Source organism: Nicotiana tabacum, chromosome 15 (assembly GCF_000715075.1).
Source record: "Nicotiana tabacum cultivar K326 chromosome 15, ASM71507v2, whole genome shotgun sequence".
Lineage (NCBI taxonomy): Eukaryota > Viridiplantae > Streptophyta > Magnoliopsida > Solanales > Solanaceae > Nicotiana > Nicotiana tabacum.
In genome coordinates, this window is record NC_134094.1 from 129003604 (window position 1) to 129018064 (window position 14461).

The 14461-nt window shown below is 35.3% G+C and overlaps 2 protein-coding genes across 2 annotated transcripts; one reads left to right on the plus strand and one right to left on the minus strand.

Annotated features, from left to right (window-relative positions):
- LOC107783713 (26S proteasome non-ATPase regulatory subunit 13 homolog B) lies at window positions 1-5409 on the plus strand. Its single transcript, XM_075231276.1, has 6 exons — window positions 1-287; window positions 1192-1638; window positions 2353-2433; window positions 4104-4300; window positions 4398-4497; window positions 4903-5409. Exons 1-6 carry the CDS (start codon window positions 138-140, stop codon window positions 5086-5088), a joined length of 1161 nt encoding a protein of 386 aa, XP_075087377.1. The 5' UTR covers window positions 1-137; the 3' UTR covers window positions 5089-5409.
- A 6769-nt stretch (window positions 5410-12178) lies between these two features.
- LOC107783712 (uncharacterized) lies at window positions 12179-14184 on the minus strand. Its single transcript, XM_016604728.2, has 2 exons — window positions 13673-14184; window positions 12179-12967 (listed from the first exon to the last, which is right to left on the minus strand). The coding sequence occupies exons 1-2, from the start codon at window positions 14088-14090 to the stop codon at window positions 12753-12755; spliced, it is 633 nt and encodes a 210-aa protein (XP_016460214.1). The 5' UTR covers window positions 14091-14184; the 3' UTR covers window positions 12179-12752.
- Window positions 14185-14461: the final 277 nt, after the last annotated feature.

Here is a 14461-nt window from a genome sequence, read left to right on the forward strand (position 1 = left end):
ACTATAAGATATTTTGAGAGTCTATTCCTTTCTTCGTGCAGAAGAAGAAATCCAAAGTTTTAAGAGGTTTTATAAAAGGATTTACAGTTCCACTTTTTCTTCTTCTTCTTTGTGTTCATCATTGAGAGTAATCAACGATGGCCGCTTTAGAGTACTTAGATTCACTTCGGAATGCACATCCAGAGCTATCCGATTGGTACAATACGCTTTCAGATCTGTACCAGCGCAAGCTCTGGCACCAGCTTTCTCTTAAGCTTGAACAATTCGTTGCCCTCGCCGTTTTTCAGGTCTGTTTTTTGAGATTTTATTGTTGAATTACCTCAAAATTCTGCCTAATATTATTTGAGTATATGTTATTAATGTTATATTATAGATGGGTTTAGGTTTGTACAAAAGTTAGGGTTCTTGCGGATTAATTTGTTTTTTCTCTCACGCTTGAATATTTAGTATAAAGAGTTTTAAAAAGATTGAACCCATTTGACTTTACATGGAATTTAAGAAAAAATAGAAGACTTTGATATTTGTGTGATTAATGAGAAAAAATTAAAGTTATATTGTTTTCAAACTTAGAAAGGGGTCATTCTTTCTCTAACAAAGTAAAAAGGAAATAGGTTAATTATTTTAGAGGGAGTACTTTTTATTTCTATTTCTGTTCTGCATAGTATTGGCCTGGGATGAAATCATGTTCAGTAAGGATTCATATAGATGGCCCCAATAGAATTCAGGTATACATGACTTGTTTAAATAACAAACACAAGTTCTGGGGAAGTTTTGAGATAATTTTAACTAATTGAAAAGACCTTCAATGATCATAGGTGAATCCAAAATTTGAACTCTATGGGTTCTAAATTCTCAGATAGCAACATCAACTAATTGGGTTTTGAATTTAATTTTCGTACATAGTGAATTTCTTAATATAAATACAAGGTTTGGACTAAAGCTACTGGTTTGGCCAAACCCGTAGTTTACCTTCTATCTCCGCCCATGCTTCCATCTCTGAATGTCTTAATTTGTGTTTTGTTATTTAAACATGTCATGTATACCTGAGTTCTATTGAGGATGGAACTAGTAAAATTATGTTGCATTAGATCTTCTCAGAAGCGGGTAATACTCCAGAGGTGGTGATGCTTTTGGAGCTTAGAGTGTAATATTCTAAACGCATTTCTTGTTGTTCCCTTATTTTACTTTCAGGCAGGCGATGCACTGATACAGCTGTATCACAATTTCATCACTGATTTTGAGACAAAGATCAATCTTCTCAAGCTTGCACATTTTGCGGTCATTGTTTCCCGGCGGTATGCAGAGAAAGAAGCTGCTATAGGTTACCTTGAAGGAGTGATCGAGAAACTTCAAAATACTAAGGAGACACGCATAGAGGAGCCAATTCTATACATTAAGTTGCAGATTGCCCTATTTAAGCTTGAACAAGGGGATCAAAAAGATTGCAAGAATCTTTTAGAAGGGGGGAAGACTACACTTGACAGCATGACTGACATTGATCCCTCTGTTTATGCTAGCTATTATTGGGTTTCGTCTCAATACCATAAAGCTCGCCAGGAGTTCGCCGAGTTTTACAGAAGTGCTCTTCTTTATCTTGCATACACTTCTGTGGACTCTCTTTCTGAATCGTTTAAGCTGGTAAGTAATTGTTCGGTTGACATGTCACATTACCAAAAATAAAAATATTGTCATTTTTACTCCAGCCTCCTCTCTGTGCTGTGTATCCTTGCATTTTTTTCGTGCTCTCTCTCTCTCTCTCTCTCTCTCTCTCTATTTTTCCGTGTGATAAATGTTTTTACATTATGCTGTGTTCCAGTCTAGGTAGAGGTGGAGAGTATTCTTGGACGGAGCTGCTGATGCTATCATTTAGTTCCTTAACATATACAGAATTTGAACTTCTGTATGGCAGTGGCAGACTGGCAGCTCATGTTCATAGTTTGGTCTTGAGTGCAGTATTATTCACTAGGGTTTCTGAACTGATGATCATCTGTTTTTTTCTTCTTATTAATTAACTCTTCATAGTTTGGGAGAAATGGTTGAAGATCCTTGGTTTTGGATTTGTGATAAGTGTTTGGCAATCTATCTTGAGTCTTTAAAATGTTTATTCCCATAATGCTTATTTTGATTTTTCTATCAATTGATTGCAATAATCTGGATTGCCACTTGGTTTGTTATTGAGGGCCTTTCGTACTAGGTATTTCTAGTTTCTGAGTAGAAATAGTTGTTGGTTGTGGTGCCTTGCAAATTTTTGTAACTTTAGTTTGTTAATGAAGGTACACCTAAAATTTTGTGATTGCCATATGTTTTATTCTTGCTATTTTTAGTGCTAATTGTTTCTCCTATGTCATATAGGATTTGGCATTTGATTTGTCCTTGTCAGCTTTGCTGGGAGACAACATATACAACTTTGGTGAATTGCTTGCTCATCCAATTGTAAGTTTACACCATACATTTCCTTGTTTTTTATGCTGTCCATATGCTAGAGAGCCTAGAGTTCTGGGATTGGAAATGTCCGGTAAAGCTATTTCTTGAGGAAGTGGCTAAGTGATGACCCTTCTGGGAATTTGCTATTGGCGTCCTCTCCCGAGGACCTGAATGTTGTCAGAAGTTTTAACATGATGTCATCTGTGCTGCTGGAAGCTCACATCTTCTCCTGAAAGTTTATTTTCAGGGCTAATGCCAATGATACTGGTTGACTAGGTTCTTCGATCCATTAAACTGTGAACGGATCATGTTTCTAGTCTGGTTAGATACTAGATTTCTCCTAAGTCAAGGCAAAACCAGTCAACTGGTCTAAACCACAATGGACCTTCTTCAATGGCGCTTTCCAATTCCGAGTTCTTGAGTTGGGTATTATTAAGAAACCACTGCTTGTGTGCCTGTGTTTCTGTACTTTGCTTCCTCCTGGCTTTTGCTATAAGGATTTCAAGCTTTCCGCCATCCAAATAAAAGGATAAAAACCGTCTTATGGTATTAGCTAAAAAAAATTCAAGGATGGTGACATTTAGATGTCCGCTTCTGTCTGAAATTCGTCGTAGTTTGTGTCTTTGTGATACTTCTAAGTGAATATGTTGCTGGGAGATTTCCAGATTAATCATTAAAATTTATTCTATTTCAATTTGCCTGCTGATTAATCTTTGCACCATCTTCTAGGAAGTTTAATGATAAAACTTGTGTCTTCTACTATTTTGCTACTTTCAGAAGTTATTTATCATAATGTCTTCAAAAAAGTTATGGTCTACCCTATTTGTACAGTATTGGTTCTGGGTATCTAACATATTTTACTGTGTTGATCCAGAACATTCAAGGTCCTTATGGTAGAATTCTTTATCATCAGAGGATACTATGAATATTACATGTTCTGTGTGGATTAGGGACGTAATATCTTCTCTCTTTTTTTCCTTTTTTTCTTTTTAGGAATAAGGGTAGGGGATGTCGTATATTGTCCTAACTATCACTGGTCGTTCCTTACATCTTTCCTCTCCTCCATAAAGATCTTGTTTCTTCTCATTGGAATTTGGAACATCCAAGTTGGCTGATAGATAAACTACCTGTCTTTTCTTCTCTACTCCTTGAGTTTTCACATGAATAGGGTGGATTGAGTCTCATAGTCCTACACCTACTCCAGAATTCCAGATACCTTAACCTCCTTTTGAAGAGCTTTGTGACTTTAAAAGCTGTCATATGAGGCAAAAGTGAAACTATAGTTTTTCGTTAAACACTTATACCCGGCCATCCTGATAGTGAGCACCTTGACTGACTTTTTTCTTATTTCCCTTCAAGTTATCATAAAAGGGAAGATTTTCTTTTTCTTCTTTTTATTTTTTGTGGGAATTTAGTTAATTCAGTACCGAAAGACTGAAACCATGTGCAATAGGGTCAAAAATGTCCAGATCAATTATCAAACTGAAAACAAACTATCAACTTAGGAACAGCACTGTTGGCTAAGGAACTTAGTAAATTCCTTTTTGACTACTGTTAGGCTTCAAGAAGTAATGGGGGATGGACCAGAATTTGAACCACGGGAGCCATATAGCAGTCTTATGTTTGTATGTTGATGATGTCATGTAGAATCTAAGGGGACTTGTTTTAACTTGTTATAGGTAAATAGCCTCATGGGGACTAAGGTTGAGTGGCTCTATCATATTCTTGAAGCATTCAACACTGGCGATTTGATTCGTTATCAAGAATTGTGCCGTGTCCATCAAGCTGCATTGAATGCTCAACCAGCATTAGTGCAGAACGAGAAAAAGCTTCTGGAGAAGATCAACATTCTCTGCTTGATGGAAATTATCTTCAGGTACTGTTATGGGAGTTCTGCAGGAAATGAAAATATTCGTCCTATATTGCCTGTTACTATGATTTCTGAATTTCTGGATTATGTATTTTGCATGCAGTCGCGCCGCAGAAGATAGAACTATCCCATTGAGTGTCATCGCAGAACGCACAAAGTTGGGTGTGGAAGATGTTGAATATCTCCTCATGAAGAGCCTTTCTGTAAGTGGACCTCTTAGTAGTTAAATTAGAAGAGTTGCCTTCATATATCTTCGAGGGACAAGGGAATTTGGCTCTACCATCTATTCAAGGAAAAGAAAGAAATTAGATAGGTTGTTGAATCTTTCGCTTTCACGCTGCACCTTCCCTTTCTACTTCATCCATCATAGCTTCACGATCCTCTTTTCTTTAGCACAACCACCTATGATCTTCCTTCTTTTTATTGGTTTTGTGGATTAATGAAAATGAGAGATGTGTGGTCAATATTACAGTCATTCTGACGTACTTTGCTTATTCCACGCCTGCAGTTCTGATGTTAGCTGTCTCCCCTTGGAGGCGCCTGGAGGTTTAGGAAAGCCTTTTTGTTTTTATTTTACTTACGACTGTTTTGATGTTATCCTACTGTAGGTGCATCTGATTGAGGGAATAATTGATCAAGTGGAGGGGACAATTCATGTCTCTTGGGTGCAACCAAGAGTTCTTGGAATTCCCCAAATCAAGTCATTGCGTGATCGGCTAGACAATTGGGTGGAGAAAGTTCACACTACTTTGCTATCAGTAGAGGCTGAAACTCCTGATTTAATTGCATCATAAATCATAATCAAGCAGAGAACGTAGCGATACTAAATCTAGTAAATCAATGATCTCAATGTGTTTTTTGAGGGAAGCAGGTGCTTGTTATTGTATTTCATTTCTTCAGGTCCATAGTGACATTCCTAGGACACAGGGAGCCAAGTTGTGAAATGGCTGTATTTTACTGCCTTTAGATACTTCGACCTTTTCTGCACCAGCATTTAAAAGAATCCAGTTTCTGATGGATGCTTTGCGTCCTTTACTTTCTGGTTTTTGAACTATTCTTTTGTTTGCTACGTTCCCTGAACAGTTAAAGAAGTGGACAAGAACAAGCTTGTTGGACATGATTTCCATGCGATTTTGTGGGTTATTGCTCAATTTAATACGTATAATTTCATTAATTTTTTTCCACATGAACTATTTATATGTTATTGATATTAGGTATATTATGTTGGCTCTTCATTTATGTGACGAAGCAACGGTGTTATTTTAGCATAAATTGTACTTCTGGTTAAAGCATCGTACTCGTCTATATGTTTCAGTTTTCTCGTGTCAACTGAGAACTCACTATTGCAGAACAATGTTTGGTCACTTATTTCTTCACTGTAGAATTAATGGCATATCAATGAAAAGTGTCAGTGGCTAAATTAAAAATAATAATTTTAATGCATAACTAGTTGGGTCTGCAATGTAAATTTCAATACATTCCCCTTTATTCGTTCTCATTTCATTTCAATTACTAAATTTGTCTTTATGTTTAGATCACCTTGAAACTAGAAATAGCACACTTATAACTAATATGACAACAAAAAATTCTTTAAACCGACTAGTTTGCTAGCATTGTCTTAGTGTAGTTTAAAACTTTAAACTAAAGAAAAAATCTTATCATTGAGGTAGTTTCTTCCGAGTACTGCTATACCAGGTCACCCCCAAGATATTTACATATAATTCTTCATAAAAAATTAGAAATAATAATAGTAAAAATAATGTAGAAAAATATATCTACAATAAAAATTATCTTAAAATAAGGTATATTTGTAATAAAAAATAACTTGATAGTATAAAATAATTTTATACGTTGGTGGCTAATAGTTAAAGGGCAAAAGGGCAGCCCGGTGCACTAAGCTCTCCCACTATGCGCGGGATCCGGGGAAGGGCCGGACTACAAGAGTCACTTGTACGCAGTCTTATCCTACATTTCTGCAAGTGACTTTTTCCACGGCTTGAACCCGTGACCTCCTGGTCACATGACATCAACTTTACCAATTATGCCAAAACTCTCCTTCCTATTAGTTAAACTCAAAAAAAATTAACATAAACAGCTGTAATCTCAACTGTATAAACTAAAAAGAGGCGCATATATATAATGTATGCATAATTTATATATGATATATGTATAACCATATAAAATTAATGTATATTGACTAGTAAAAGGAAACAGCGAGTCCAACTGGCTATTTGTGTAAAGATGATGATTGAGTAGGTCCATGTTTGACCCGATTCTTCAACTTAAAACGCTATCCTTTGTATAAATAGGCCATTGCACCATTAGCCAAGTTTGTACAATTACAATTCGCAGTGCAACCGTAGAGAGAAAGAGAAGAAAAATCAAAAATCCCTTGAAAATCAACACTAATGAAGCCAATGGTTGTGGACTACTTAGCAGACATGGAAGAACAGGGATCTACAATGGCAATGGACGTTGACGAAGTGGACGCGCTCGACTTTTTCGGTGAAGGCCCACTCGCCGCCGAACACCTCCGTCTCGCCGACGCCGACTTCTTCAATTCCTTTCAGGATGATTTCGATGACTCTGACATTAACTGAATTTTCATCACCAAAAAAACAAATGTATGTTCTGTTCCTATCCTTTTAGGGTTTAACTTCGCCCTTTTTCCTTCTCAATGATGGTACTTTGTACTTAAATTTCTGAAGGAATAAAACAAAATTTCGAGTGTTCTAGAATTTTATCATAGTTTATATGCTTATTCGCGTCAATGTTTAGCTTTAGGGCTGTTTTCGGCTTTGTGTTCCAAATTTATGATCGTGAAGCAATATTTAATTGGATGTAGAATATTAGCTGATTATGAGTTGTGGAGCTGATTTTGGTCTTTTTGTTTGATTAATTGTTTGATTTTAGAGTTCTGAAATTGGAATTGTTTTGATAAAGTAATAATTTTATTGATGTACGCCGTGGTTCTGAACCCTGGCACACTCAAACGTCTGGTATTTAAGTGGACAAGGAGCCATTATCGCTGACTTTCGAATCGTACCCCATTGGCCCTGGGGGATATCTCGGTTATTAGAAAAAAGAAGAAGTTATTTAAGTGGACAAGGAGCATACGGGAGTTGCTTGCTTGCAATTCTATCACTAAATCATGTACAGTGTTGATGGAGGTGTAGATCTTCTCCAAAATTGCAGGTGAAAAAGAGGGGCTCGGTAGTGGAGGTGCAGTAAAAAATTGCTGGTGGTATGGGTGTGGAGGAGGTAGAAAGGAGGTCGATACCCATTTGGTAGAGGAGGGACAATGAAAGCACCAATGTAATGGATCCATACTTACTGAAGAAGATAGAGACAATTTCTATTAATTCTAACCATGAACAATACTAAGAACAAGGAACTAAATAAAACAAGAATGGAGGGAGGTTCCAGAATGCTCCAACAAGAGCTAAGCTAAAATAAAGAAAAGACTCAGTATTCGCGTAAGAATCCTCTCAGCAGCTATCCCACTTTATATCCATATAGCCTTGTCTTAGCCAGGGTCCCAAACGTCATTTGACAGGTTCTTTGGCGGATATTTGGGTCTGCTTCTCTTTTTAATGGATCCACTTTCACCACCTTTATTATCTTGGGCTGCATTCATAACAAAAAAGTAATACTAATTTTATTGATTTAGGAAGAACTGTCAGAACTGTCTTATGCAAGCCATAGATAGAAAGGCAGCAAATCTACCCAAAATATGGTTCTTCACTAAGACACTCAGTCATCTATAAACTACAATAGGTATAGAATATCTCGAAATCCGAGATAGAATACAAAGTTGAGAATCCATATAGGTTATAGCAACTAGAAGACAAATGCTTATTAGAGGACTCTTAGTATATTAGAGATATAACCAATAGTGTATGTTAGAGAATCCCTAGTCTTGGATGATCTTTAAGTATGGAGTATTGAAATACTGTATTTTGGATTCAAACAGAGCATTTATGTTAATGAGGTTTCATACTGTCGACGCCGACTAGCTTGGGATTGAGGTGTAGCTGCTCTTGTTGTTGGTGTGTTGGTAATTTACCTATGTGCAAAACCTTGTGTAGGTTGTGTAGGTTTCATACAAATTTACCTATGTGCAAAACCTTATTTGCCCCGAATCTGGATAAAGAAGGAATCTTGTGTAGGTTGATTTTGCTTGATAATAGGATGAATCCTCGACATAGGTGGTATTACGATTCATGTAGTCAACCTCAATTAATTTTAGGCATAGTCGATTAATTTTTCATATTTGTTACGTGGTGGTTGCCCAAAATCGAGCTGCGTGATTCCATTCATTGTAGTTCACTATTCCTCGTAGAACTTAAGCTGTCAGCTTCTTTAGTATCGTTTTCTTGGAGAGTCGAATTGCTGCACCTAAGTTTAGATTACTGTATTCTGGCATTTCATTGCTGATGGAGTACAGGGATAATACTCTGGGTGGCTTGATTCCACAGTTCTGTTAGGCATCAGTGTTGGCTTAATCTAATATCTCATTCGTACTTAAAAGGGCAGACCGGTGCACAAAGCATCCCACATTCACGCAAGGTGCGGGGAAGGGGCCACATTGCAAGAACATGAAGGCATTTTAAAATGCTTTTATCTAGGTTATGTGTTTGTTGGTTGTTCATGTATAGTAAGTAACAAGGTATGTTTGGTTTTGTATGAAAGATTGTATCTTTTGCTTTCCATCTCAAGCCGGGGAATATATTAACCTTTCTTTCATAACGGACGGTGGTGTTCTCGCCAACTTGTGTGCGCCTTGACTAATCCACCGAGTACATGCTATGTGTTGGTATCTAGGGAATATTCCTATCGTTGGAAGTTTAGTACTCAAGTGAATGTTTCCGATGACCAGTGTCTTGTTTATGTGGTTGCACGTCTGTTGCTTATTGACATTGCTGGTATTGATACTGATGTTATTTATGTAGCATGTGTAAGTACTTGACGCCTAAATTGGGCGCTTTAGGATCCTTTGCAGATAATGATTTACAACCTTATGATGATGATATTTGTGTTGGGATCCTTTGCAAATAATGATTTACAACCTTATGATGATGTTGATACTCGTGTTGTTTAAAGATGTCTCCGTTTCAATTTATTCTGGACTTCCAGCATAATATACTGGTCCAACATTATGCTGAAAGTTCATACACAGGTGCTCCAATTTTCAGTATATTATGCTGGAACTTTTCGTGTGTTGGAGTTCCAGCATAATATGCTGGAAGTTCATACACAGGTGCACCAGTCTCCAGTATATTATGCTGGAACTTTCTGTGTTGTAGCAAAATATTGGCTATTTTTCAATGACTTTGCAAACGCTGGCTATTTTTCAATTACTAGTCTGAAAACTGGCTAGCCCGTGCTATTTTTACTATTTTTTCAAGTGGATAAGGGCGAGACTTGATTACTGGGTCGGCCTTGTAGATTGTAGAGCGTAGTTAAGATGGGTTAATCTATTTAACTAACAACTTGTTTTGATTGTTGTTACATGTCGTTTCATAATGTATTGTATTGTATTATTTGATGAATACAATATATGGATCGATTATATCGTTTGTCGTCGTTTTATGTGTCATGCATCAACAATATAAAGAATAAAGTTGTAACATTACTAAGAAAAAATAGGATATGGAGTAAAATTATTATATAAAAAAGTAGGGTAAATGATAAAATATGATTATTTAATAATAAAGAGGGCAAGATGAGAGAAAAAAGTAAGGAAATGAAGCCATCACACTAAATTCGTTGTTCCATAAGGTGATATTTTTTGTCTTTACATAACAATGGATTTAAAGAAGAAAATGGACAAGAAGAAAAACTGAAAAAGAAAGAAAAATTACAGGTGGTATCATACACACTACTGAAGAATTTCAAGTCGGCTAATTTGGAGAGGCTTACAGTGTACATCAAAAAATTTCAAGTCGGCTGGTTTTGAAAGGCTTGAGAAACTGGACTAGAGCTTTGATAAACTTGAAAAAAATAGTATTATTATGCCTTTTTAATTTAAGCGGTTGGATGGACGGTTATTGAGTTAATTCTTCAAAAATATATTTGATTCAAAAAGTCGTTCAATCAATTCGAGATTGGTGCAGAAGATCCGAAATTCGTACTTGAAATTAATGAAAACAGGTTCTTCGACATCACCATCTATTTGGTTGAGTCTTTAAAACAAAAACTTCAATATAATATAATCAAATTAAGATTTATCATGTTTTTTCTTAATAATGAAATGTCGTAAGAACTAAACTTTTTTCAAATAGTACATATTATTGTAGTTTATTATTTACATTTAGTTTCCTTAATTTCTTCTTAGCACGGCCTTTTTATATTGTAGGAGAATTCTAGAAAAACGAAGAGAGATAGATATTAAAAGGAAATGAAATAAAACAGGATAACATTTAAACATGTATGGATTAACATAATTTGCGCACTGGCAAACAAAGATAGCCACAAAAAAAGCCAGATCAATAGCAGCAAAACAAGCATATCAATAATCTAAACCAATCACTGAAAAACCTCTCTATAAAAGCTTTTTATCAGCCCAGAAGTTTTTTAATTATACTGAATTCAAGTCCTAAACAAAAACAAATAAGGAGCATTTCTATAACTAATATCAAGAATCAAATATGGCAAGTGCTCAATTCAATGCTGATCAATCCCATGACCAAGCTGAGGTGAAATGTCATCTACTCTTTAGTTATAAAATGTATTCGAGTTATATGTATTCACATCATAAATATATTTTTTATAATACCAATGTAGTTTAGTATGTGATTTATAGCAGGTTAATTATTATTTTTATCATGTTATCAATTAATTTTGTTTTAGGTATCTATATGTAATCACCTTAAAAGTGACATAATTTGAAATTACTTCTTACGTTGTTGTCAGCATGTGCGTAGAATTTAAACTTATTAAAAGAATTACGATTTGACAAGTTCTCATATTTCTTTCTTCTACTCTACGTGCCATTTTTGGTAGGCCAAGACTGAGCAATGGGTAGAATCAGCAAACAGTACAGCAAATTCCTCTGTTAATAAAATTGAAGATGCAATCCAAAGAGCTCGTGAGTCAGCTCAACAAAAAAGGGAACAGAATTCTGGATTCCTTCACCAGGTAATTTTATTTGGGTAAAATACAGAATTAGTCGACTGAACGAAACTAATTACATTCGCTAGTCAAAAAGTATATAAAATATGTATATTATATGTATATAGTATAAATATATACAAAAAAATACATTTTATCTGTTATATTTGGGAGCGACTAAAAATATATATTTCTCATTTGATTTTTTACCAATGATTTTTAATAAATATTTTTGGCAATATTTAATTAGTTTTTTTCTCCTTGTTGGTTGTCTTTTAGACTGGAGAACAAATGATGCACATGGCTCAAGGTACAGTTGATGGGGTGAAGAACACACTAGGAATAGGATCGAACAAAAACAAATGAAAGTCAAGATCACTAAATAAATACTGTACCAATTTTTTCCATTGGTTTTATTCTTCCCCCCCCCCCCCCTTTTAGTGTGCCTTTATTAAGGTACGAGTGAAAAATTACTAGTTTGTATGTGATTTGAAGTGATTCTATAGTGAATGGTAAAAATTTATTCGCATTCGTAATCAAAATTATGATCACTATGTTATACGCATATAAAGTTTTATTGGCTTTTGGGTAATATAACCAAAAAGAAGAAAAAAATACAAGATAACTCATTACAAGTGTTCAGTATTTCACGCCCAAATAATAATTTTGTGACAATCCCCTAAGATATTCAGATTTTGGTGCCAATGAAAATTTATTTGCAACCGATATTTATATCAAATTATAAGTATAGATTTACCATGTATAATTATCTGTATTTTTATAAAACCATGTATTGCTCAATATTAATACAGATTGTTCAAGCCAAACGAAACAACCTCTTACAAAAATGAAATGTAGGGTGAGGCTGCATACAATAGACCCTTGTGGTCCGGCTATTTCTCGGATCTCGTGCATAGCGGGAGCTTAGTGCACCGAGTTACCCTATTATTTTTAGTTTAGTCCATTGAGCGTGCAGAAGTACAACTCTTTGTGAAATTTGAGATAGTAAATCACAGGAAGAAAATGAGGAGCATAGTTCAAGTCTTGTTTTCGCAGAGTCTGATTCTCTTATAGGGTGTGGACGTCTTTGATTGGAGGGAGATGGATATATAAAAAGTGTGCAGTAAGAGTGCTTGTAAATCACTAGGTAGCCATACTTAACTCGCTCCTAGCAAAAATTAACCGTCTCTTTGGTAAAAAAATAACCATAATAAACTGGACAAAGATGTCAAAACTACTATGTGAAGCACATTAATGCTTCAATGGAACCAAAGAAAACTATTTTAGAGTAGAGACAATAGTATAATTGCAATATGCAAACTCTTTTATGACACGCATATAAATGCTAGCCTTTGTTAAGGATTGTAACCTTCTTGTTGTAGCTCATAATTTTCAAACTTTGCCTCAAAATATCCACTTCTCTCTCCCTCTTCACTTCTTGTTTTTCCATTGAAGCAATTCTTTCTTTTAAATATGTAATTGCTTCTTCCTTTGCTTTCAACTTCCCATGTAGCTCCTCTAATAACTCCACCTCTTCTGTTCTACAGTAGAGTCTTTCTCCTATAAAACACATTAAGCACATCAAGATCGAATCTAAAAAAGGTTACAAGATTTGAATAAATTCTAAAGGATAACTTTAGTTAAACCACTCACATCACCAAAGGATATGTTTGAATGATAAAGAGTCACACAGAGCCAAGATTTAAACTATATGAGTTATGTATTTTAGAACGAGACTTCAAGTGCTAATAACTGAGTTTTAAATCAATATTTATGCATATTTAATGAATTTTTTTTATACAAATATATTATTTGAACAAAAGTTACCAGATTCGACTTAACCCACATTCAACTTCTAGCTCCGTTCCTCATTCCTTAACCAAAAGTTTAAAGCTCGAGCCCAGGGGAATAAAGTCCCTTAGCTTTTCACTCTATAGTGAACCTTCCTGATGCAAATACATATAGTCTAGACTGAATTTCGAAAACCGAATATTCAAGCAAATAACAAAACAAAAAAAATAAACACCCTCCTCCCCCTTTCACCAAAAAATAAGGAGTTGGAGATATAGGGAAAAAAGAAAATAATCAAGAAGAACTCTTTTTGTAGGGCATGAGCAAATAATTTGAGAAGGGCATAAACCGAAAAATACCATCAAAATCTGATCTTAACTGGTTGTTTTTTCCCCCTAAAGCAGTGCTATCTATAATTATGAAATGACAGCAATCAATACATTATGATACACGTAATAAGAAAATGAAAAATACCTTGATTTGTCCTCTGAATAAGTTCATCAAGTTCAATTTTGATAGCAAAATAGAGCTGTTTCCACTTCTCAATTGTCTCATCTCTTCTTACTTGTTCTTCCCTAATATAACACTCTTTATCCCCTTTTTCACTTATCATCTCATGATTTTCCACTCCAAATTTGAACTTCTCTTCTTCTTTCTCTTCCAACGTCTTTTTCCATTTATTCACTTCCTCTTTAAGTTTCTTCCTTTCTTGTTTCCACTCTGCTTCTTTCAATGCAAAAATAATCACCTCTTGTTGGTAAGCTTGATTCTCATGTTCCCTTATGCACATAATTTCATTCACTTCAGCTTGGAGATGCCTTACTTTATACTTCAACCCTTCAATAATTTTGATATTTGGGTTGCTTTTATCCTTGGTTTGAAGACTCCCCATTTGCTACAGCCTATCTCAACTCCCTTGCTTCCTATTCTTTTAGTTAGATTATTACAATTGGCCCCTATATACGTGTATATATAGAAAGTGTTTGAATATGCAGGTTTATTTGAATAAAGGGCTAACTCAGTGCAAGAGTCCACGAGGGTTCTCATAATAGAGTTGGCTCTAACACCAACAGGCAACAACAACAACAACATACGATCCCACAAGTAAAGTCCGGGGAGAGTGGGGTAAGCGCAGATCTTGGCCCTACCTCAAAAAACTTTTTTCCAACAAACCCTCCGCATAAAAAAGCGTTTTCAAAATAGGTTTGAGAAATACGAGAGTAAAAAAACTAAGATGAAAATACTGGGAAAAAAATTGACAAT

Bases quoted from the DNA above. Each gene is read 5' to 3' on its own strand.
- LOC107783713 (XM_075231276.1), top strand. From the start codon at position 138: ATGGCCGCTTTAGAGTACTTAGATTCACTTCGGAATGCACATCCAGAG. The intron at 2,434-4,103 runs GTAAGTTTACAC...AACTTGTTATAG, and splicing joins AATTGCTTGCTCATCCAATT to GTAAATAGCCTCATGGGGAC. The intron at 4,498-4,902 runs GTAAGTGGACCT...ATCCTACTGTAG, and splicing joins TCCTCATGAAGAGCCTTTCT to GTGCATCTGATTGAGGGAAT.
- LOC107783712 (XM_016604728.2), bottom strand. From the start codon at position 14,090: ATGGGGAGTCTTCAAACCAAGGATAAAAGCAACCCAAATATCAAAATT. The intron at 12,968-13,672 runs GTATTTTTCATT...TGTGTTTTATAG, and splicing joins TATTCAGAGGACAAATCAAG to GAGAAAGACTCTACTGTAGA.